Genomic DNA, 25,648 nt, shown 5'->3' with positions numbered 1-25,648 from the left:
ATGAAATATCGCTGAAATTGAAGCCAGTTGAGATTTTAAAAATATCAGTGCTCATTTTAATGTTATTTCTTGAACGCTTGAAGAGCTTTAGCACAAATATTTTTCATTTGTGTTCAATATCACAAGCAGCAATAAACTTATGATTGTACTGTGAAGTTTTCATGGTGAGACAACAACTTACATTTATAAAGCGCCTTTAATGTAGTAAGACGTCCCAAGGCACTTAACCCATATCTATTCTTGTACAAGAAAATCACTATCCTACACACCTTGCAACTTGCTGATTCAATAAGCCCAATATCTGAAAGCCTCATCTCCACATTGCTTTTGCTTTTCTTCTTTTACTATTTGACAGTCAACAGGTATTAGTGGTTGTAGTAGTAAAACATGTTTCCGGAGATATGCAACAATACAGCAAATAAAAATAGGATGGCTTTCTGGGCACAACTGTCAGTATTTGTAGCATAAATGAGTCTAATTTCTTTTTAAATAGCACACACAAATCTAGCTATGCTCTTTCCATTTCCACTATTTAAATGAATTTTGGTTTACAGCTTCACACCAGTGCCAACAGGTGAATATTTTCATTTTACGACAAATGAAAATTGCCAGGAATTTGTAGGGGTGATCTATATATAAAACCACACTAGGCACTAGTGTATTTGCAATGTCACTACATTATGACTGCTTCACCTACTGAAAATTAAGTGAATTTTCAGGAAGGCCCATCTGCTTATCAATCGATTTGTGTAATTTGACATTTAGCAATATGGTTTCTCTTGCAATCTAAAATTAAGACTGCAATTCCAGGTATGTAAAAGTGTCAAAGTGTGGCACTCTGAAAATATATTGAAATGCAAAGGATTATTACAACTATGTATACGCTAATCAAAAAGTATAAATCAAACAGGTGACACTCACAATTTTCGCTGCTACGTGACTGAGGACTAATATCTGGTGCACAACACTACAGGAATACACGGCAAATATGCTGAAGTCATGTAATGGTGATAATGAGGATTGCAGAATACATTTTATATCCTTTTTGGGAATAATGAAGGAAGCATTAGTTATACATTAATAGGACACTTAAAAATGTGGACTGAAAACTCTAGACATGATCAGCTGAAGAGCTGTCATGTGTAGGGACGCAGTTTTCACCATTTCCCCAAATGACTTCCACAGTTTGTCTTCAGTACAGAGCGAAGACCTCTACTGATGCCATAATGCAAAACTTCAGTGAAGATGTTTACCTTTTTTTCCTCCCTCTATTGAAGGCAGTGACAGGCTGGTGTAATAGTGCAAGGATACCAGCACCCCTCTGATATCTCACCCAATTGATCATTCTTCACACGTGAGACTGAACATTAAGCAGGAGTGGGCTATTTAATGATGAAAGGCATTAAAGCTGAGCTCTACCCTCTCTTTACCTGATGTCCACACACGTACACTTCCAACATGGAGTCACTGCGATCAAAAGCATCAATTCCCCAGGGACAGTGAGGCCATTATTAGTACCCTCATTGACACACTCAGACATGCACATAGCATGGATGTAACCTGGAATCTTACTGGTCTATAACAGCTCAGTACCATGCCATGCGGTGTATTTACTTTGAGTCATCTGGGGAGCTGGGTTCACTTATTTTAAAATAAATTCAGCTAAACAAGATATAATGAAATATAACATTTTCAGGCAAGAAATGAAAAACTACTGGCCTGAGGGTTACAGAGATAATCTAAATGTAAAGCAACATTGTCAGCCATCTTGTGGTGCTCTTGTCCACTTCTGTAACCCTATAGTCCTCCACTGCAGACAATATTTGTATTGCATACTTTTTAAAAACTAGAAGGTGGCCTAGTGGATGACTGTGATTAATTCGTGACATCCGATTTATGCAGGATGAGGTTGTGTCTGGTTTACTGAAAATCTACCAGTCATTCACTCCACACACCCTACAACAACTCAGGAGTATTGATCTTGAATGTCAGGGTACAGGGCCTTCTATAAAATGGCCAAGTTAAAAACAGCTTATACACATTTTCTATATGCAACTATTCTAACGTAATTAGATATCTGCTAAGGTCTTCATGATTTTATTTGCTGCTCATGTATTTCCAGATCAAAGGATTATAAAGGAATTTCAATGAAATACTTTTATGCAAACACTGCAGACTCATTATGATGATTAGAGAGTCTTGCCACCAGCACCCCTTTTCAAAATAAAGCCTTTAAAAGGAGGAATCCAATATAAGCCTCTCCAATGGCCTGGTCAAATATTCGACTGAAAAATAAAATCTTCACATCCAATTTTAAAAAGAAAATTAATCTGCAATTTACTAGTCTTGAGCAGAGAGTTAAGAGTTAATTAACGGGAAAAGGAAGATTTGGGACACAAGAGGAAAACAGAGGGCAGCTTTAGTAATGGACATGTCGGAGTTAAACCTCTTAAGGACATGGTGAGGCCAAGAATGTTGATAATTGAAGGAATAAGGGTAGAGGCAGTAGCAGCTGTTAAACTTATGAGAGACGTTTCTGAAGAATTGAATGAAACAAGACCTTCAAACCCTACAGAAGGGCATTGAGGAAATCAAGATGCAAATTGCATTTTGTGGGAACTGGAGGTTGTGTGCACTGAAGGTATGAGATATCTAGCTGGTTGATGATTGTAAAATATAATAACCAGCAAGAGTGGAAAGGACTGGATGATGAGTAGAGATGATCATTGATATGAAGAAGGAACAGAATGGGGAGAGAACAGAGTCTCGAAGAACACTTGAGTTAATGGAAAAATAAAGAGGTGGAGGATGAGTTAAACATAAAAAGCGATTTGAAGGGAAACTAGATAGCCACAAGCATAGCTTTGTAGGAGGCCATATAACGGTAATTTGTTTAGAAGTGTACAGGGACATACCCCATCAAAGGCTTTGGAGCTTGTAAAACAGATGTTGTGGGAAAGTATACTTGCATATCTATACTTGTCCACAAGAGCAAAGTTGCCAAATGGACACTTTTATGACAGCTCTGCCACACCTCTCCCAGCATGTGCAACAAATCCTGACAGCAAACATCTGTGCTCAGTTCCAGCAGGTCTGAGAGCTATGTTTTTCTCAGCCACTCTTCAATAGTATGGTTATTGCTTGAACCTTGTGAACAATACCAGATTCAAGAAGAAATGCTAGAAAGACTAAAAAAAAATCAAGATGCCTTTTTGGCAGAATCTGCTGCATGTGGAGGGACAGATGTGGTGCAGCTCTCCTCAGAGCCTCCATCTGGCAACTTTTCTGCTAAGGACATTGATTTTGTACATTTTTGTTTAAATGGCAAGACTGTTACTATGGGAAAACTGGCAAGGAGTAATTACTGCCCAACAGCATAACTCCATGGTTTTGAATTTCTCATGCCGATACAGACAAAACCCCCTTTAAGTAGGAAAAATATAGCTAATTATTTATCAGCAAAAAGCATGTCAATGACACTAGATTTGGAACGCAAATTATAATCAACCTTCCCATTTGCTCACTTCTACTTTTAAACATTGCATCACTCCAGATGATAACGGTCAACCTTTACTTTTGTGAATTTTTAACGCAAAATTTATCTTACAGTACAGATGATATGGTATGTGATTTATTTAAGGATTGCAAATGTATGAGGAAATTATAGCAGTAACACTGCTAAAATGAAGGGACCAGGAGAACAGTACTGAAAGTGGCAATGGAAGGGTTGACACAGACTTCATACAATAGGAGAAATTCACACTAAAAATGATTAAAGAAATAGCTAGTACCTAATGGCCAACAATAATGTTATAAATTTACATAAGGTTTTAAACTGAAGTTTACACTTACTAGATAGTGCCAATAAAACTGCAGGGATAATCTCATTTAAAGCATTTGATAGAAAAACTGGGAACTCACAGGCTGTTTATACGGAGAATGAAAAAAAATTACACAAAATACAGTAGTAGCTATATTTCTATTTAATTGAAAAAATATGCTGGTGATGTTGCAATATCTATCCAATTTCTTTGATGCTGAACTTTAACGTAAGAAATGCATAGATGAACCCAAGAACAATAAATGCCAACAAAATCCAGTTTAGGTGATACCAGCACCCAACTCTCAGACACAAGAAAAAAAGATATGGAATACAATTTTTGAAAACAATTCATATTTCACAGTTTAAAGGATAATTGGTTAAGTGGAGTATACCCTTCAAACATGCCTTGTTAATGTGCAAATTAATGTGCAACAGCTCTTAATCACAGACATTTATACAAACTATGAAACGTTCTACATTTTGATCTGTGCTACAACACTCCAGAAAAACAGTGAGACTTCAGTCCCAACAGAAATGAGAAACACTACAAAATGTAGGAAGAGCAATTACCACTGAAGCAAAGAAACATTCTAGAGAAACATTGGCAGAAGTGCCTGAAACAAAAGAACAAAGCAAGAAAAGAAGCAAACTCAAAATCAAACACAAGCCCTTCAGTAAAAACAAGTAGGTTGATCATCAGTAAAATGCTAACTATGTTGATTTCATTTAACTAAAACTGAATTATGTATCTCCTCTCATCTGGTCATTTTGCTGCAGCTGCTGAATAGGTAAGAAACTGATTTGAAATGCTTAAGTTTCACAATGAAAACATGAAGCAAAGTAAGTCTCAAATAGACATTTAAAAAATTTTTTTTCTGATATTTTTACTGGGAGAAGGTATAACTTTTTTTTGACAGTATAACAGGATGCAGCCGAAGGCAACTAAGGAGGTGTCTCGCAAATGTGATCCCAAGTACTTTGCAATGCTGGTTCAGCAAGTTTCAACTTCCTCATACTGAAGGAGATTAACAGGCAGGGTAAGTATTACATGAAGCTTCAGCACCACTTCATTCCAAATCTTTGGATCAGACCACACATGGCCTATGAAATCGGGAGAAATGACAGTGAAAACTGCCCTCAACACCCCAAAATTTTGCAGGCACTTTTGCCCCCACCCACTCCAAAATAGAAAAGTTATGAGGTATCTAATGCTCACCAGAAACTGTTCATCTATTTAAGAAGGGTGGCAGGGAAAAGCCTGGGAACTACAGACCGGTGAGCCTGACATCTGTAGTGGGTAAGTTGTTAGAGGGTATTCTGAGAGACAGGATCTACAGGCATTTGGAGAGGCAGGGACTGATTAGGAACAGTCAGCATGGTTTTGTGAGTGGAAAATCATGTCTCACGAATTTGATTGAGTTTTTTGAAGGGGTAACCAAGAAGATAGATGAGGGCTGTGCAGTACACGTGGTCTACATGGACTTTAGCAAAGCCTTTGACAAGGTACCGCATGGTAGGTTGTTACATAAGGTTAAATCTCACGGGATCCAAGGTGAGGTAGCCAATTGGATACAAAATTGGATTGACGACAGAAGACAGAGGGTGGTTGTAGAGGGTTGTTTTTCAAACTGGAGGCCTGTGTCCAGCGGTGTGCCTCAGGGATCGGTGCTGGGTCCGCTGTTATTTATATTAATGATTTGGATGAGAATTTAGGAGGCATGGTTAGTAAGTTTGCAGATGACACCAAGATTGGTGGCATTGTGGACAGTGAAGAAGGTTATCTAGGATTGCAACGGGATCTTGACAAATTGGGCCAGTGGGCCGATGAATGGCAGATGGAGTTTAATTTAGATAAATGTGAGGTGATGCATTTTGGTAGATCGAAGCGGGCCAGGACCTACTCCGTTAATGGTAGGGCGTTGGGGAGAGTTATAGAACAAAGAGATCTAGGAGTACAGGTTCATAGCTCCTTGAAAGTGGAGTCACAGGTGGATAGGGTGGCGAAGAAGGCATTCGGCATGCTTGGTTTCATTGGTCAGAACATTGAATGCAGGAGTTGGGATGTCTTGTTGAAGTTGTACAGGGCATTGGTGAGGCCACACTTGGAGTACTGTGTACAGTTCTGGTCACCCTATTATAGAAAGGATATTATTAAACTAGAAAGAGTGCAGAAAATATTTACTAGGATGCTACCGGGACTTGATGGTTTGACTTATAGGGAGAGGTTGGATAGACTGAGACTCTTTTCCCTGGAGAGTAGGAGGTTTAGGGGTGATCTTATAGAAGTCTATAAAATAATGAGGGGCATAGATAAGGTAGATAGTCAAAATCTTTTCCCAAAGGTAGGGGAGTCTATAACGAGGGGGCATAGATTTAAGGTGAGAGGGGAGAGATACAAAAGGGTCCAGAGGGGCAATTTTTTCACTCAAAGGGTGGTGAGTGTCTGGAACGAGCTGCCAGAGGCAGTAGTAGAGGCGGGTACAATTTTGTCTTTTAAAAAGCATTTGGACAGTTACATGGGTAAGATGGGTATAGAGGGATATGGGCCAAGTGCAGGCAATTGGGACTAGCTTAGTGGTATAAACTGGGCGACATGGACATGTTGGGCCGAAGGGCCTGTTTCCATGTTGTAAACTTCTATGATTCTATTTGTATCAAACCTTTATACTAGTCACATAAATCAGTATCCCTTGTATTTTTGTAAGCAACTGCTGATGACTTAATAGAAACATAGAAAATAGGAGCAAGAGTAGGCCATTCGGCCCTTTGGGCCTGCTCCGCCATTCAAAATGATCATAGCTGATCGTCTAACTCAGTACCCTGTTCCTGCTTTTTCCCCATATCCCTTGATCCCTTTGGCATTAAGAAATATATCTATCTCCTTCTTGAATACATCTAATGGCTTGGCCTTCTGTGGTAGAGAATTCCACAGGTTCACCACCCTCCGAGTGAAGAAGTTTCTCCTCATCTCAGTTCTAAATGGCATACCCCATATCCCGAGACTGTGACCCCTGGTTCTGGACTCCACAGCCATCGGGAACATTCTCCCTGCATCTAGTCCTGTTAGAATTTTATATGTTTCAATGAGATCACCTCTCATTCTTCTAAACTCTAGTGAATATAATTTTACAACACCAAGTTATAGTCCAACAAATTTATTTTAAATTCCACAAGCTTTCGGAGGCTTCCTCCTTCCTCAGGTGAATGGTGTGGATTCACCTGAGGAAGGAGGAAGCCTCCGAAAGCTTGTGGAATTTAAAATAAATTTGTTGGACTATAACTTGGTGTTGTAAAATTGTTTACAATTGTCAACCCCAGTCCATCACCGGCATCTCCACATCTAGTGAATATAGGCCTAGTCGACCCAATCTCTCCTCATCTGCCATCCCAGGAATCAGTCTGCACTCCCTCCATGGCAAGGACATTCTTCCTCAGATAAGGAGACCAAAACTGCACACAATACTCCAGATGTGGTCTCACCAAGGTCCTGTATAACTGCAATAAGACATCCCTGCTCCTGTACTCAAATCCTTTTGCAATGAAGGCCAACATACTATTCGCCTTCTTAACTGTTTTCTGCACCAGAATGCTCGCTTTCAGCGACTGGTGTACAAGGACACCCAGGTCTCATTGCACCTCCCTTTTTTCCAATCTATCACCATTCAGATAATAATCTGCCTTTCTGTTCTTACAACCAAAGTGGATAACCTCATATTTATCCACGTTATACTGCATTTGCCATGTTCTTGCCCACTCACCCAACTGGTCTAAATCACATTGGAGCCTCTTTGCATCTTCCTCACAGCTCACATTCCACCCCAGCTTTGTGTCATCTGCAAATTTGGAAATGTTACATTCAGTTCCCTCATCCAAATCATTGATATATATTGTGAATAGCTGGGGCCCAAGCATTGATCCCTACGGTACCCCACTAGTCACTGCCTGTCATCCGGAAAAAGACCCGTTTATTCCTATTCTCTGTTTCCTGTCTGTCAACCAATTCTCAATCCATGCCAGTATATGCCCCCAATCCCATGTGCTTTAATTTTGCACACTAACCTCTTGTGTGGGACCTTATCAAAAGCCTTCTGAAAATCCAAATACACCACATCCACTGGTTCTCCCCTAAATATTCTACTAGTTACATCATCAAAAAACTCCAGTAGATTGTTAAGCATGATTTTCCTTTCATAAACCCATGCTGACTTTGTCCAATCCCGTTAATGCCTTCCAAGTGTTCTGTTATCACATCTTTTATAATAGACTCTAGCATTTTCCCCACTACTGAGGTTAGGCTAACTGGTCTGTAATTCCCTATTTTTTCTCTCCCTCCTTTTTTAAATAGTGGGGTTACATTTGCCACCCTCCAATCTGTAGGAACTGTTCCAGAGTCTATAGAATTTTGGAAGATGATCACCAATGCATCCACTATTTCCAGGGCCACTTCCTTTAGTGCTCTGGGATGTAGATTATCAGGCCCTGGGGATTTGTCAGCCTTTAGCCCCATTAATTTCCCTAGCACTATTTTTTTTTTACTAATACTAATAGGAGTCCACCCAGAAGGCAACATAAATGAGATTCTCCTAACAGTTCACATATTCGTAAATTTAAAGGGCAATTAGGTACTAGAATCTTGCTTACTTCCTAAAATCTGGTATATAAACCTCATTTTAATGTCCTCTTAAATATAATGCGAGCAATTTATACACTGGATTTGACAGCAAGGTATTCCGGAATCAACTTTCCCTTTAAATAAAGTCAACTCCAGATAAACGCATACCTAGTCCACATTTAAAATTCCAACATTGTTAAAAAAAAATACTTTCTATTCAGTCTCATTGTTTGAAATTCGTAATTCAAGAGGGCTAGAGGAGCAGTGGGTTAGCAGATACATCTTTCATCTCTAGGACCTGGGTCTGTATCCAGCCCAGCCTAATGGGATGAAGATCGCATCCCTCTGTTGGTTCCACATGAAATGAATCTATAGCCTCAGTTTAATTCCTACTGGGCACCAAACCATCCATAATTCATCAGAAATTGCTAATTTTAAGTATAGCTAGTGTACCAAAAAGAAAATTTCACATTGGCACAGTATCAGTGCTCTTTAGAGTTTGGATTAAGGTACATTGATGGAGCAAAGTAGAAATTTTTAATCCATCCTACACCAGACCTTGGAGTGCTTGAGGCTGGATTTCATTCATCAACAACCCACACCTTGATGATCACTAAAATTCATCAATATGGTATTGTAGATTAATCCATGACCCAAACCAATGTAAAATATTACCCAACTATCCAGTTTATAATATAGCCAATTCACAAATTTCGCACAAGGATAGCAGTACATTTCAGAAGAGAGGGAGTCATTTTTGCTTAAAATGTGTTTTGTTTAACATATGTATATTGTGTTCATATTGAATTTCTGCATAATTAACTGGGCTGTGGTAGAAATAGTTGCGAATTGGCTATGTTAATGACAGTTTACAGGTTATGCATTTATCAGGATTGAACTGTCTAATCCTATGATTATTTTAGAAAATAAAACTTTAATGAATATTCTTTTAATTATGCTAATATAATTAATATAAAAGTAACTGTGCAAGTTAGCAATTTAAAAAATATTGGATAAGATTTTCTAAGAATATTCAATTGATTTCATTAAGCTTGCAAATACAATGGAACCTTAATTATCCATGCTTCCATTATCTGCAAGGAAGGGCAAGTGCAAATTCTCAGCTGCACTCACTACACTGGTCCTGTCAGATGGTCTATCGGTTCAAAGCTCCCCCACCTGCAAATCCAGCTGTTGGACCTGCCACAAATCCAATGGTCCCGACCAAAAATGCTCAATGATACAACTGTGTACCCCCAGCTACTGGAGCTGCATGATCACCTCCAGCAATAATCTCTGCAGCAATAATCTCAGCAGAGTTGTCAACTTTAAAGAGTCTGTTTAAATACTGGTAAGCAGCACGGTTAAATAGTCAGGATGTTTGAATTTTAAATTCGGCAGTTGCACCATGTGGCTGCCAGTTGGATCGCTGGATGTGATAACATACTACATTTAACACTTAATTCCGTAGCCCTGAAGTCCATAATTGGCATCGGGGAGCAAATTTAGCTAGCTATCTTGGGTCTTTTGTAGATCTGCAAGCTAGCAGATAGGCTGAACTTGCAAGCAGGATAAATAAAAATGAATACTGCTGGAGAGGATTGAGGTAGGTTGGTAAAATGAATGCTGCTAGAGAGGTGGTAGGAGCAGGTACAGCATTCGAAGTGCAGAACTACAATCAATAATATAATTTGGGAATTTTGATTATTTATCAATTTTCACAATCTGCTGGGGTGGGGGGGCTCTCCATTTTTGTAGATAATTGAGATTCCAATCTTCACAGTTTTTCCATCAAGGCTGCAAAGCGTTTTGGGATTTTTTTTTTAAAAAGAGAAAAAAAACCCTCAAAATGCAATTCTCACACTTTCATCTTCTACAGAACATGCAACAGAAAAGATGCAATGACAAAATAAAGATGAACTTACTGTCCAAAACTTGATGAAATATTGTAGCACAGTTGCCGCAATGAACAAACAATATAACAAAGAATATGCCAAAAAAAGCATAAAATATTTGTAGTTCGAAAATCCCACACAGTTATTCACCCTAAGAGGAAAAATTAGCATGTTATTAGGTAATACATGGAGTACATCTATACACCATTTTACTACAAAATATGACAATAGTCCATTATAAACTTGCAACATAGATGTCAGTAATTCATATATTTTAATCTTTGAACACAAACCTAGGATTAGGTTTGAATAAAATGTACATGTATGGCATTAAAACAATTTTTGGATTCTTTTCTTCTTAAAAAAAGGGGGTAGAGGTATTTCATTTTAATTTGTTTCTCCATTTTTCCGCCATTTGGTCTCCTAAGATCACGTATGACCCATTTCTCCCTACTAATCTACCACGTCTACACACCACACACTTTTAAGAGTGCAGGAAACCTTCTCCTGGGCTTCTGTCAGTATCATTCTGAGGGTGGATTTATACTGCAAGTTTAGTATTGGCATGAAGCAAGAGACTCACCCTACTGTGCTCAGTGTCAGGTCGGGTCAGGTCCTGACTTTGGATTTACGGTACATTTACATAACTGCAGGATCCGCAATAAGTGAAGCACTTTTGCACTAATCCTATAGTAGTAGTGCAAATGTATTTTGAACTTTCTCCTTGTAGGTGCATGAGCAAAGCTTGGGGAAAATTCTCCTATGATTTCTGCTCCCTTCTCAAGGCGAAACACTTGGGGGGGAATTTTAACTCCAAAGGAGTGGGATGGGAACATGCGGGAGGTTTTGAGATCGCGACCGCAAGCCGGCTCGAACGTGCCCACTTCTGGGTTTAATGTGGGCGCGTTTGAATGTGTGAGAGAAACGCACCGGCCGAGGTCGCATCCCCAATTAGTGCCGAAGGGCTGGTATTTAGCGGGGCAATTAACATAGTTAAAAGAAGTTAAGTCGCAATTTTTTAAAAATTGAATTTAATAAGCTTTAAATTTAACGCCTCCAGGACGGCTTACCCAGAGCTCATGAATCTCGGCATGTAAAAAGAGACGAGAAGGGCCAATTCATCAGGTAAGTGCCTTTATTACACTGTTTGTGGGGCAGAAGGGGCAGGAGTGTCCTACATGCCCAACAAGCTTACCTGCCACGATCGGACCCCTGCATTCAGTCGACCCCCCACCCGATGTCAGAGACCTCACCCCGATCGCCGACTTCTCACCGCCCCCCCTCCAAAGATCCTGTTCGCTCCCCGACCTCCCCCATCCAACCGCCGAGGATACTGATCTCTCCCCTACCTCCCCCATCCAACCCCCGAGGACACTGATCTCTCCTCTACCTCCCCCATCCAACCCCCGAGGACACTGATCTCTCCCCTACCTCCCCCATCCAACTCCCGAGAACACTGATCTCTCCCCGACCTCCCCCATCTAACCCCAGGACACTGATCTCTCCCCTTCCTCCCACATACAACCCCCCGAGGACACTGGTCGCTCCCCGACCTCCCCCATTCAACCCCAGGACACTCACTGATCTCTCCCCTACCTCCCCCATCCAACCCCCGAGGACACTGATCGCTCCCCGACCTCCCCCATCCAACCAGAGGACACTGATCTCTCCCCTACCTCCCCCATCCAACCCCCGAGGACACTGATCGCTCCCCGACCTCCCCCATCCAACCAGAGGACACTGATCTCTCCCCTACCTCCCCCATCCAACCCCCGAGGACACTGATCTCTCCCCTACCCAACCCCCGAAGATCACTGATCTCCCCCCGACTGCTCTCCCTGGCAGTCTGTCAATCAGGCTGGTTGCCGGGCCCAAAACCAGGAAGTAAAATTTTAATCATTCAATTAGGTCGTGATCGCACATTCCAACCCGCCACCCTTACTTCCGGGTTTCACATCCAAAAATCTCCCCCCCACCCCCCAACACCCCCTCCCCGCTCCAAAATCAAGCCCCAAGTTTCTGCATCCTCAGTATCACATAGGAGAATAAAGAAACTCAAATTAAGAAATCAAAGTTGTGTTGCACTACGCCATTGTAATGCACACTGATACTCAAACATAATAATCTATTGCAGTTTGTACAGTTCTTATTTTTTTTTACATGCAATAAAATACAACAGTAAAGTCACAACAGTAGTTTTAGAAAAGTTATAAAATTACACTTCCATAATAAAAATGTAAACTTCATGGATAACTAAACAACTATTGTACTGAAAGTATGTTCATATCTGTAAGAACAGTGAAACAGTATATTTTAACCTATGGTGCCAAGATACAATGTACTGCATTTATTTTCGATACACTTAACACTTAATACTAAAATAAAGCTGAAAAGTTAGATGGTGCAACAGTTATACTGGAATTTTCAGCCCCCAATTAAATTCTATTTTCTCTTTTTCGGTCTCCTTTTTAAAAAAAATGACAGAAGTCCTGTCCCCTCTTCCACACAATATGAAACTCCCTTCTGTGAAAGGAAAACATTTCACTAATTGCATTGCTTCACTTATTACTTTAAGTATAACTAAAATGTTTACTGTATGACATAACATACCAGGGGCAATGATGATCCATTTTTAATACACACCTGAAAAAAAAAGAACAAAGGTTAGCTCAAAACGAACAGAGTTCTGTTATAAATGGAAAGGACAGATTTAGCAAAATATTTCTTTAGTTTATCACAGTTGTAGAGATAAATATCAACTTCAAAAATCTGTGGGGAAAGAGGGACTAAAAATCAGAAACCTACCATGAGGCAATGGATATTATTTCAGTGAAAAATTAATTTATAATCTCTCAAAATTTTAACATGATCAAATATATACACATACATAAAATCTGCAGATGGAATACAATGCAGACAAATAATCAGTATTTATATTTTGTACAACAGACCCTCTTTAAAAGATTCTCACCTCGAACATAACCACTGATTATAAAGTCGCATTTGGCTTAGTCACTAATACATCCCACATAAAAAGCAATCCCACTGTAGGCCTTTTCCTTACAAAGCTAGCCTTATAAACAGAGAATACTGCAATTCTGAAATACAGTATACATCATATCCATTAAGGAGGCTGCATAAATTGAGTAAAAAAATAATTTATATGCTCTATCCTGTATTTTGCTGTTGTAGTGTACAGACAATTGTAATGAACTCAAGTCCCCACCCTGACTGTACTTGCAGTGTTGTGACTCCATTCAGCTATTGCTCACTTCCCACGTGTAAAAATTAAACTTACGGATACGGTGTTACAGTGCTGATGTGTTTCCATTGCTCCTACCTTAAATATGAAAGAACTGCACCTCAAATATGCGAGGTACTACAGCCAAGTTCCAATTTTAAACCATAAACTATATTTGTGGTGCTGTGGCTGGGACTTGCAGTGTGTGGCTCCTGCTCACGGTACTTTAATGCGTGTTCCTACTTGCTGACTATGCTTGTGACACTGTGACTCTACCTGCACCTAAAGCATAGTGAGCAGAAGCCAAAAAGAGAGAGTATCCCAGCCACAACACTGCAAGTACTGTACAAGATTTAGAATTGGAACATAACTTGATCAGTGGAAACATACTGGCACTGTAAAGCTGAATGTTAATTTGGTGTGAAATTTAAACTATGAGCAGAAGCTGAACACAGAGCAAGACCCAGCCATAACAGTGCAAGTAGAGTCAAAGTATAGTACTGAGAATAAGTGAGACTGATTCAGTCCAGTGAACATCCTGCTATTGAACACAATTTCCCCAACCCATTTATTATACTGAGGCAAAAGTGTGGTTGTACCACTACTATGTTTAGAAAAATTTGAATCATGAATGGAATTATTTGAAACATTCTACAAAATTTATTAAAAAATTGTAAGAGTTCGTCTCCACTTTGTGCATTCCTTTTGTCCGAGATGGTGAATTTATCCTGGGCAGAATCATAAAGGCACAAAGCTACATCTCAGCACATCATGCATTTTATGATATTAAACCCAAATGCAGTACAGCCAGAGTAGCTTTACACAGATAGTAAAATGCAGACCAGATTTTACTATTTGTTTTTGGAGGATGGGGAGGAGGAAGGGGTGGGGGGGTGCTTACATATTTCCAAATGTTTCTTTTCTCAAAACAAAAAAAGTCCTAAACTTACAAATGCATAGAATCAACTTACATGTCACAGGCAGAGCAATGATGACATCGGTCAGGTTTAATTACTTGACACCTATCACAGTACCTGATGGCTGCGAAGAGACAAAAAGTTGTTTGAATAACCCAATCAAGAAATATATCCAACAGGTAAGATGTGTTGTCTAGTTATATATGATCAATGTACAAGTTTCTGGAGAATCTACAGAATGCATCCTCTACACCTAATCCATCATTATTCTGTTATGATTATACATTAAGATAATGGAACATAATTTATGTCGTATTCATGCAGCTCATCAGAACTTGCTTAAGACTGACAAAGTCATGTTGTGATATGCCATTGGTCTTTATAATGCAGGGGCGTTTAAAGCATAAGAGTTGAAAAAAGAAATTGCATACCAATAAGAGCCACAGGGTTTAAATATAGCGCACGAGTAGGTTATTAATATTCTCACTGCAAGTATGCCATCCAGCAAATTTTGAAATCTAGCCCATCAATGTGACTTTTGATATGCTTCTCATTACCAGTCATTCCTTCTCTTTTTCTCACACACTCTCCTTTCAATCATTCCATCTCTCTCCAGTTCATCCTTTTTCAACATTTTACGTCAATTGGGATAGAGGTGCAAAGAAATATCATTCTTATCTTCATTCAAGCAAAAAGAAGCAATTGTTTTTGCTCTCACAGCTCAGTCACAATAATTAAATTGCAATAAGGTTATCCTCCATTCTTCAACAAATGTAATGCAGGTTAAAATATGACTCGGCCATATTGGTGATAATTTAAACTGATCTGTACAGAATAATGCAAAATTACCACTGAACATGAGCACTGCTCTATGGGTATCGGCAAATCAGATTACAAAAGTCCGATGAGAATAATTTATAGGCACAGGAGTAGACTCTTCAGCCCCTCAAGCCTACTCAATTAGATCATGGCTGATATGTACCTCAATTCATTTATCTGCCATTGCTCCATATCCCTTGATACCCCTACCTAACAAAAATCTATCGATCTCAGTCTTAAAAATTTCAATTGACCCAGCATCCGCAGTCTTTTGGGGGAAAAAGAGTTCCAGATTTCCCCTAATTTTTGCGTGAAAGATTTCTGTTATTTGTATCAGATTGACAGTGTTATCCTGTAGTAACCAAACTGAATTATTTTCAACATTTAATGATGTAATTGAATTTGTAGTACTTTCAAAACCAAGAGTGAACTTGAGGTTTCAGTACAAATGAGCAATCACGTCCCACTTTGGTGACTGAAGCGTCGGTCCTTGAATGCTTTAACTGTCCTTCCTACACTTAGCTGTTATGTGGCTGATGGTGTCCTTTCTTATTCTGCATTCCTCACATTAGGACCGTGTGTGGGAGAGGGAGTCAGTGCAGCTAAACAAAGCATTCAAAGAACTGCAGCTCAGCCACAGAAAAGCTGCATGTGACTCTCAAGTCATGGTTGGTTAATATTTAATGCTTTCTCTACATCTACTCTGCCTAGACAATGCACCTGAATCTAAACTTCAGGATAACTTCATTCCTCATTTTCATTCCTCACATAAGCCAGAGGCTGATTACTTAGTGCAAAATTCTGAGTATTTGTGTACCATGGATGCTACCGTTATAAGGATGGGAGGTCGTCCAGGAGAGCATTAGAACAGTCGAGTCTGGAGGTGACAGAGATATGGATAAGGGTTTCAGTGGCAGATGATGAGGCAGGGGCGGAGGTGGGCAATGTTATAGAGGAGGAAATAGGCAGTCATTGTGATGGAGAGAATACGAGGTTGGAAACTTAGCTCGGGGTTGAATAGGATGCAGAGATTGAGAGCAGTCTGGTTCAGCCTGAGGGAAGGTCGGGACAGGGATGGAGTTGATGGCAAGGGTACAGAGTTTACGGAGAGGCCGAAGACGATGGCTTCAGTCTTCCAATGTTTATTTGGAGGATACTGCGGCTCATCCAAGATTGGATATTGGACAACCAGACAACATAGAGGCAGTGGAAGGGTTGCGATAAGTGATGGAGAGGTAGAGCTGGGTGCATTAACATACAAGTGGAAGTCAATTCCATTATCTGCAGATGATGTCACCAAGGGGCAGCATGTAAGAGGTGGCCAAGGGCAGATCCTTGGGGGGACTCCGGAGGTAATGGTGCTGATGTTGGAAGAGAAGTCATTGCTGGAGATGCCCTGGCTTCAGTTGGATAGGTAAGTGTGCAACCAAGCGACGGCAATCTGACTGAGCTAAACAATGAAAGAAAAGCATTGAAGGAGGATGGTGTGGTTGACCATCTCAAACAATGCAGAGAGATGGAGGAGGAAAAATGCATCATGGTCTCAATCACACATTTGTGACTTTGGTTAGGGCCAATACGGTGTTGTGGCAGGGATGGAAACCTGATTGGATAGATTCAAACATGGAGTTTCAGGAAAGATGGGCACAGATTTGGGGGTGGAGACAACACGTTCATGAACTTTGGAGAAGAAAGGAGGGTTTGAGATGGGGTGGTAGTTTATGAGATCGAGGGTATATTTTTTTGAGGGGGGAGGTGATGCTGCCAGTTTTGAAAGGCAGGGGGACAGTACACAAGGAATGGGAACCACTTACAATGTCAGCCAGCATGGCGTTCAGAAAGAGAAGCCTCAACATTTAAATCCATCTGCACTAGTGCAAGTTTATACCCAAAACTGCAATCTGAAGATGACATTAATATCACTTTTGTTTTGAAGATATAGTACCCTCCCTCCATTATTTTCTCTTGCACATCTTTCTCAGGCTAATCATTAGTAGGCTTACACAAATGTATCCCAATGAAAATAGCTCATTACATTTCTTCCCCCTGCCCCGCCGCCCACCCACTGCAGGGAGTTACCTGGGGCTCGATTTTGAAAGGGCGGCGGGATGGCAGCAAGGGGTCAATGGGCACGTGGCAAACCCGAATAATAAAAACTTACCGTTCCTCACGTGATCGCGACTTAATTGGTGGCCATTAATCTTGTTTCCAGGTTTGCCATCCCAAAGCTGCACAGTGGGTGGACTGCGCACCCGCATGACAGGCTGTCAGCTGGAGCGTCTATATTTAAAGGGCCATTGCTCCAATGGATTTTGCTAGAGCAAAAAGCCAGAAGACCCAATGGAGCAGCACAGGGGCAAGGCTGCTCCAAGATTCAGTGATGCCTCACCCCAGCCAGTAGCACCTGAAGTGAGGCAAGACAACGGAACTATTTTACCCAGCCGACAGGAAGAAGTGCCCTGCTGCCAAGACGGCTTGGCTCAAGGTGGCAGAGGAGGTCACCAGTAGGAGCAACATATTCCACATTTGGGTCCAGTGCAAGAAGCATTTCAATGACCTAACTAGGTCAGCAAAAGTGAGTACACTTACTGATTCTCCTGCATTCTGTGTCCTACATGACCCACCCTCCCCCCAATCATTCTGCATTGCTAAGACTACTCCATCACATCACTCCTCACACCCACTTAAGGATTCCATTGGCCAGAAACTTAACTGGACCAGCCACACAAATACTGTGGCTACAAAAGCAGGTCAGAAGCTGGGTATTCTGCAGCAAATGACTCACCTCCTGACTTCTCAAAGCCTTTCCACCATCTACAAGGCACAAGTCAGGAGTGTGATGGAATACTCTCCAATTGCCTGAATGAGTGCATCTCACTTTTGCTGACCTAGTTAGGTCATTGAAACGCTTCTTGCACTGGACCCAAAGTGTGGAATATGTTGCTCCTACTGGTGACCTCTTCTGCCACCTTGAGCCAAGCCATCTTGGCAGCAGGGCACTTCCTCCTGTCGGCCAGGTAAAATAGTTCCGTTGTCTTCCTCACCCCAGCCAGTAGCACCTGAAGTGAGGCATCACTGAATCTTGGAGCAGCCTTGCCCCTGTGCTGCTCCATTGGGTCTTCTGGCTTTTTGCTCTAGCAAAATCCATTGGAGCAATGGCCCTTTAAATATAGACGCTCCAGCTGACAGCCTGTCATGCGGGTGCGCAGTCCACCCACTGCGCAGCTTTGGGATGATACAAAGATGGGAGGGAAAGTAGAGAGTGAGGAGGACATAAAAAACCTACAAGGGGATATAGACAGGCTGGGTGAGTGGGCGGAGATTTGGCAGATGCAATACAATATTGGAAAATGTGAGGTTATGCACTTTGGCAGGAAAAATCAGAGAGCAAGTTATTATCTTGATGGCAAGAGACTGGAAAGTACTGCAGTACAAAGGGATCTGGGGGTCCTAGTGCAAGAAAATCAAAAGGTTAGTATGCAGGTGCAGCAGGTGATCAAGGCCAACGGAATGTTGGCTTTTATTGCTCGGGAGATAGAATATAAAAACAGGGAGATATTGCTGCAGTTATATAAGGTCTTGGTGAGACCGCACCTGGAATACTGCATACAGTTTTGGTGTCCGTACTTAAGAAAAGACATACTTGCTCTCGAGGCAGTACAAAGAAGGTTCACTCGGTTAATCCCGGGAATGAGGGGGCGGACATATGAGGAGAGGTTGAGTAGATTGGGACTCTACTCATTGGAGCTCAGAAGAATGAGAGGCGATCTTATTGAAACAAATAAGATTGTGAAGGGGCTTGATCGGGTGGATGCGGAAAGGATGTTCCCAAGGATGGGTGAAACTAGAACGAGAATAAGAGGCTGCTCTTTCAAAACTGAGATGAGGAGAAACTTCTTCACTCAGAGGGTAGTAGGTCTGTGGAATTTGGTGCCCCAGGAAGCTACATCATTAAATAAATTTAAAACAGAAATAGACAGTTTCCTAGAAGTAAAGGGAATTAGGGGTTACGGGGAGCGGGCAGGAAATTGGACATGAATTTAGATTTGAGGTTAGGATCAGATCAGCCATGATCTTATTGAATGGCGGAGCAGACTCGAGGGGCCGATTGGCCTACTCCTGTTCCTATTTCTTATGTTCTTGTTGGAGATAACACTCAAGGAGCTCAACACCATCCAGGACAAAGCAGCCCGCTTGATTGGTACCTCATCCACCACCTTAAACATTCACTCCCTTCACCACCAGCGCACCGTGGCTGCAGTGTTACCATCTACAGGATGTACTGCAGAAACTCGCCAAGGCTTCTTCGACAGCACCCCCCAAACCCACGACCTCTACCATCTAGAAGGACAAGGGCACCAGGCACATGGTAACAACACCACCTGCACATTCCCCTCCAAGTCACACACCATCCCTTCATCGTCGCTGGGTCAAAATCCTGGAACTCCCTACCTAACAGCACTGTGGGAGAACCTTCACCAAAGTGACTGCAGCGGTTCAAGGTGGCAGCTCACCACCACCTTCTCACGGGCAATTAGGGATGGGCAATAAATGCCAGCCTTGCCAGAGACGCCCGCATCCCATGAACTAATAAAACTTCTTTCACGGTCAGCCTCACCCAAAGCAACGCATTCATCGGCTGACCATTTCACCATCACTCACTCACGTCAGTACTTTCTCCCCTTCTGAGAGGAGAGCACAAAATGCACGCGAGAGGGTGAGGACTGGAGGTGGGTGGGGGGGGCCACAACAAAGAGTCATCCTCACAGATGCGGAGGCAGCGGCCCTGGAGATCAGCTATACCCTCGAGTGCCTGTCTGTTGGGGACGCTGAGACTGGCACCTCACAAACATTTGGTGACACAACTTTAACATTCATCACACACAAAATGAATTGATGTTAACAATGCTTGGCATGTTGAACACCTCAGTATGCTCATCGCAATGTGACACACCTGTGATGATACTTAATATTGCCTTCTTTTCTCTTACAGGCCCTTCAATGACTACAATGATGGCAGAGGGCGATTCCTCAGAGGAGCGCACCGTCACATCTTAGCGAACCATCCACCAGCGCAGATACTCATCCCTCGGTGGGTCCTAGTAGTCAGTTCGTATGGTTGGCACCTGGTGAGTCACCACACGCGTGAGCACGAGCAGACATTGATGGCAGGGGTGGCTGTGGAGAGTCTGCATTGGTGGGCGCACTCCTCTCCAGGCTCTGCTCAGCTGGATGCAGATGCTGAACCCCAGGGGCCATCCTTTAAAAGAAGAATGATCGAGAGACAGTAGCACATTTGTGAGGTACAGGAACAGGTGCCACGCACACTCTCCACAACAGCCCAGAGGATGGAGGAGTCCAACTCCTGCACGAGTGGAATGGTGGCACAGGGATGTGAGGAACTGTCTGAGATAGTGTTGCAGGTAAGTGTGGGAATGTCTGCGATGGAGAGAAGGCTAGCCTCCGTTGAGCTTCAAGCACGGTTCACAAATGAGTCCATTCAGGCCCTGACAACGGGCGTTCGGACTCACGGTGAACAACACTCTGCCATCTTAAACAGGCAGACAGAAACTTTACAACTGGGCTTCCAAGACATCATACATGTCCTCCAAACTGTTCTCCAGCAGAGTGGTAGGAGTGATGTAGGCCTGGTCCAAGGGAGGGATGATGGTGAAAGGGGACATAGATGGGGACGCCACTCAAAGCACTCCCACGTCTCACCCGTTGCCCCCCTCTCAATCAGTACCAGCAATACTGCCTCCTCTTCAGGTGGCCGAGTCTGCCCCTGCACAGGTGCAGGTGGAGCAGTCTTTGAAGGGGTCCTCTCAGGCTCCAAAACCCAGAGGGCGTAGGCCAAAAGCATCTAAGCAATCTGGCCATGGACATGAGCAACCTGCCACTACATCTGCTGCAGCTACAGGGGATGCACCACGTAGAAGTGGTAGGAAGAAAAAGGCTAAGGATTTGTGATCATGAAGGATATGCACAAGGGTGTCTGACAGACTGTCATGTTTTTCATTTATATTTGGTTTTTGTTAAAGTCACATTAAATGTTACCATTGTCACCACTGGCTTTTTGATAGCGCCCTTTCATGTGCTTCATCATGAACGGCGACACTTGATGCCACCCAGTGGGTCACTTTACAGTGGGTGCATGTGTAGTTGCAGGACTGTTTTGTGCAGGCCGGGGTGGGGGCATGGTATTGGCGCTGGCACTGTGAGTGAGGACTGGGCTCTTCTCACTGTCTGATTGTACAAGAGCCGTTCACGAGTGACTCCATAGCCTCACGAGCAGCCAGGTGAGCCGCTGCTCTGCCCATGATCTCGTAGTCCTTATCCTCAATATTGATGTGGGCGCTGGATGAGGGCATGGGGCCTCATCAACTGGTACCCCGCTCAGTTGCGCCATGTTGTGCAGGACACAACACACTACTATAATGCGACCCACTTTCGTTGTGCATATCGAAGCGCTCCCCCAGAACGTTTGAGGCACCGAAATCGCATCTTCAGCAGTCCTATCGCATGTTCAATTATAGACCTGGTGGTGATGTGGCTGTCGTTGGATCGACGCTGTTGCTCGCTGATGGGGACAAGGCTGATGACATCTCTGAGGAACCCCAAGGAGCCAGCCCTTAAGGCTGTTCAATGTGTTGAAGAGGCCCAGGATGTTGGATTCCCTCTGAATGAACGAATCGTGGCAGCTGCCAGGGAATCTGGCGCACATGTGAAGGAATCTTTTGTGGTGGTCACAAATGAGCTGAGCGTTGATGGAGTGATACCCCTTTCTGTTGATGAACAGTCCTGGCTTGTGTGGAAGTGCTCGGATTGCTATATGCATGCAATCGATTGCACCCTGTACACGTGGGAAACCAGCCACAGAGTGGAATCCCACTGCCCTCTCCGTCTGGCTGAGGTCGTCCATAGGGAAGGTGACACATTGCGAGGCCCTGCAAAACAAGCCGTCGGTGACCTGTCTATGCACTTGTGTGCAGACGACAGAGACCCCCGCGATGTCACCGGTGACACCCTGGAATGATCCCGAGGCTTTAACTGCGACGGGTAACGAGATGTCGCCAGGCCCAACCAGCAGCAACTCAGCATGAAGGAGGCTGCAGATGTCTGCGACCACTTGGCGACTCACTCTCAGCCTCCGTATGCACTGCTCCTCAGAGAGGTCCAGGAAGCTGAGCCTCGGTCTGTAGACCCTCTGATGAGGGTAGTGCCTCCTGCGACGTCACTCCCTCTGTTGTTCCCCTCTGTGCTCTTGTGAAGGTGCCTGTGGTGCAGCACTGTGTTGTGGAGCTACAAGTGGCAGAAGTGCATGCCATGCCTGGCGAGGATGGCGATGTTCCTCGTCCTTGGATGTAGTGGTGAATGCAGCCATCGCGCCCCCCCCCCCCCCCCATCCTGATGGTGTCAGTTTGAGGGGGTCCAAAATGTTGGTAAATATGTAAACAGAAAAATTGAGCGGAAACTAAGAATTTTCAGTCTAAACACAAAGATCTCCTAGCCAAAAGTTTGTCTGAAAGAACTGAATGCCCTGCTGCAATAACTCATCTTTTATCCCCATCTGTCGAACATACTAATTAAGAGCAGGAGTAGGCCATTTGGCCCCTCGAGCCTGCTCTGCCATTTGATAAGATCATGGCTGATCTGATTGTGACCTCAACCCTACTTCCAGTCTACCTACTATAACCTTTGACTCCCTTGTTAATCAGGAATCTATCTAACTCAGCCTTAAAAACATTCAATGACCCTGCCTCCACCGCTGTCTAGGGAAGGGAGTTCCACAGACTCACGGCCCTCAAGAGAAAAAAATTCTCCTCATCTCAGTCTTATATGGGAGACCCCTTATTTTTAAACTGTGGCCCCTAGTTCTAGTCTCTCCCACAAGGGGAAACACCCTCTCAGCATCTACCCCTTCTAGTCCCCTCAGGATCTTATATATTTCAATAAGATCACCTCTCATTCTTCTAAACTCCAGTGTATACAGGCCCAACTTGTCCAACCTTTCCTCATAAGATGACCCTCTCATCCCAGGAATCAGTCGAGTGAACCTTCTCTGAACCGCCTCCAAAGCAATTATGTCCTTTCTTAAATAAGGAGACCAAAACTGCACAGAGTATTCTAGATGTGGTCTCACCAATGCCCTGTACAACTGTAGCAAAACATCTCTACTTTTATATTCCATTCCCCTTGCAATAAATGACAACATTCCATTTGCCTTCCTAATCACTTGCTGTACCTGCATACTAACTTTTGTGATTCATGTACTAGGACACCCAGATCCCTCTGTACCTCAGAGTTCTGCGGTCTCTCCCCATTTAAATAATATACTGCTTTTCTATTCCTCCTGCCAAAGTGGACAAGTTCACATTTTCCCACATTATACTCCATCTGCCAAATTTTTGCCCACTCACTTAACCTATCTATATCCCTTTGCAGACTCCTTATGTCCTCTTCGCAACTTACTTTCCGACCTACCTTTGTGTAATCAGCAAATTTAGCAACCATACATTCAGTCCCTTCATCCAAGTCATTGATACAGATTGTAAATAGTTGAGGCCCAAGCACTGATTCCTGTAGCATTCCACTCGTTACATCTTGCCAACCTGAAAATGACCCATTTATGCCTACTCTGTTTCCTGTTAGCTAACCAATCCTTTATCCATGCTAATATGTTACCCCCTACATCATGAGTTCTTATTTTGTGTAGTAGCCTTTGATGTGGCACCTTGTCAAAAGCCTTCTGGAAATCCAAGTCAAATAGGCATTTAAATGTCCAAATGGCTGCCGGCTGAAACACGACACTTTCCCATGGCATGTTTCACACAGCACAGGAAACACATTGAGGCAGCACTGAAATTGCTTGCCTTCGTAGTTAATTGCATTTTTGGATTTTTTTAAACTAATTTAAATACTTCAATTGCCGCTTTAAATATCATCCCGTCGGCTTTAATTGCAGGCGGGACTTCCGGGTTCGGGAACAGTGCGCGTACCCAGATAGCTTTGGGTCATGCGCGTCCTTACGAGTGCTGGAGCCAGGATTTCTGCCCGCTCCCAGAAAACACGATTTTCTTTGCCCCCCCACCCCCCAACCCCCAATGCACCCGCACTTGTGTTTCAAAATCGAGCGCCTGGTGTCTGATAAACCGCTCCCCACAGCAGGTCAGTTGAGATTAATAACTCACTAAAGTGAGGGATTGAACCTGTATCCCAACACACCATGGCCCAACATGTTTATGCTCCAGTACAGAATCAGTACAACACAGGAAAATTGCCCCTTTTGTTTTAAAAAAAAACAGTTATCTGTAATACCAAGTTTTACTGCTATTTTCTCTCCTTTCTCTGTTTGGGCCAATACCTGGCAACCAAGGGACAGATTCAAAGCAGCAATGATCCCCATAGGCAGCATCAAGATAGTATTAGTGACCATGCAGTTGTAAATTTTCCCTCCAAGAGACATCACAGAACTACTGCTTGGCACCTTCCTGATAGACATGGCTCAGTGGAGTGGGGCAGAATATAGGAAAAGTAGGGTAAAAATACTGTTTTAAACTATGCTGCTGAGTTCTGGAAAGACCATAAGGGCTAATACTAGAATTTCAGGAAGTGATCTCAACACTCAAATAATTGAGATGAAAGACTCTTAGAAATTTCAATGCTACCAATTGGTGGCTGATGTCTGTCATGAGCACTGAAGAATTGGGCCACGCTGTCCTGCCAGATAAAGAATACCTAGGAATGCCCTCGAAGATTGCCATTTTTATTTAGTTTAATGCTTTGTTATAGTAATTTAAAGCTGAGAAAAGAATGGAAGTTGAGCATCTCAACACTAATTAAAACTTGTTCATAAGTCCTTGACATGTCTGTTTAAATTGAATTACACCTAAAGTGGAACATTGTGGAATCATCAACAAACAGCCCCACTCCTGACCATAAGATGGAGCGAAGATCAATCATGAAGCAGCTGAAGATGGTTCAGCCAAGGATACTTCCCTGAGGAACTTCTGCAGCCGTGTTCTGGAGCCAAGGTGATGGGCCTCCAATAATCACAAGTGTCTTCTTTTGCATTAGGTATAATTTCAACCACCAGAAGGTTTTTCCATTTGACCCCCATTGAACTTAGTTTCCTAGGGCTCTTTGGTGCCACACTTGGTTGAATTCTTGATGTTGAGGGCAGTTACTACTCTCAGTTCTGACAAAGGGTCATCGACCTGAAACGTTAACTCTGTTTCTTTCTCCATAAATGCTGCCTGACTTGCTGAGTATTTCCAGCATTTTCTGTTTTTATTACTCTCGTCTCTCCTTCGGCATTCAGCTTTTGCAGAACCTGAACTA

At 42.7% G+C, this 25,648-nt stretch overlaps 1 protein-coding gene across 4 annotated transcripts in view; it reads right to left on the bottom strand.

Annotated features, from left to right (window-relative positions):
• LOC137322880 (palmitoyltransferase ZDHHC20-B-like) overlaps positions 1 to 25,648 on the bottom strand; it is an 88,973-nt gene that overhangs the window by 28,078 nt on the left and 35,247 nt on the right. For all 4 annotated transcript variants that reach the window (XM_067986067.1, XM_067986068.1, XM_067986071.1 and 1 more), the window contains 3 exons: positions 14,543 to 14,612; positions 12,941 to 12,973; positions 10,361 to 10,481 (listed from right to left, as the gene is read on the bottom strand). In XM_067986067.1, coding sequence (XP_067842168.1) covers positions 10,361 to 10,481; positions 12,941 to 12,973; positions 14,543 to 14,612 — 224 coding nt within the window. The remainder of the gene's footprint in view (positions 1 to 10,360; positions 10,482 to 12,940; positions 12,974 to 14,542; positions 14,613 to 25,648) is intronic.

Source organism: Heptranchias perlo, chromosome 6, assembly GCF_035084215.1.
Source record: "Heptranchias perlo isolate sHepPer1 chromosome 6, sHepPer1.hap1, whole genome shotgun sequence".
Classification (NCBI taxonomy): Eukaryota; Metazoa; Chordata; class Chondrichthyes; order Hexanchiformes; family Hexanchidae; genus Heptranchias; species Heptranchias perlo.
Note: the sequence above shows the minus strand (reverse complement) of the source record. Positions and strands in the feature narration are given on the sequence as shown.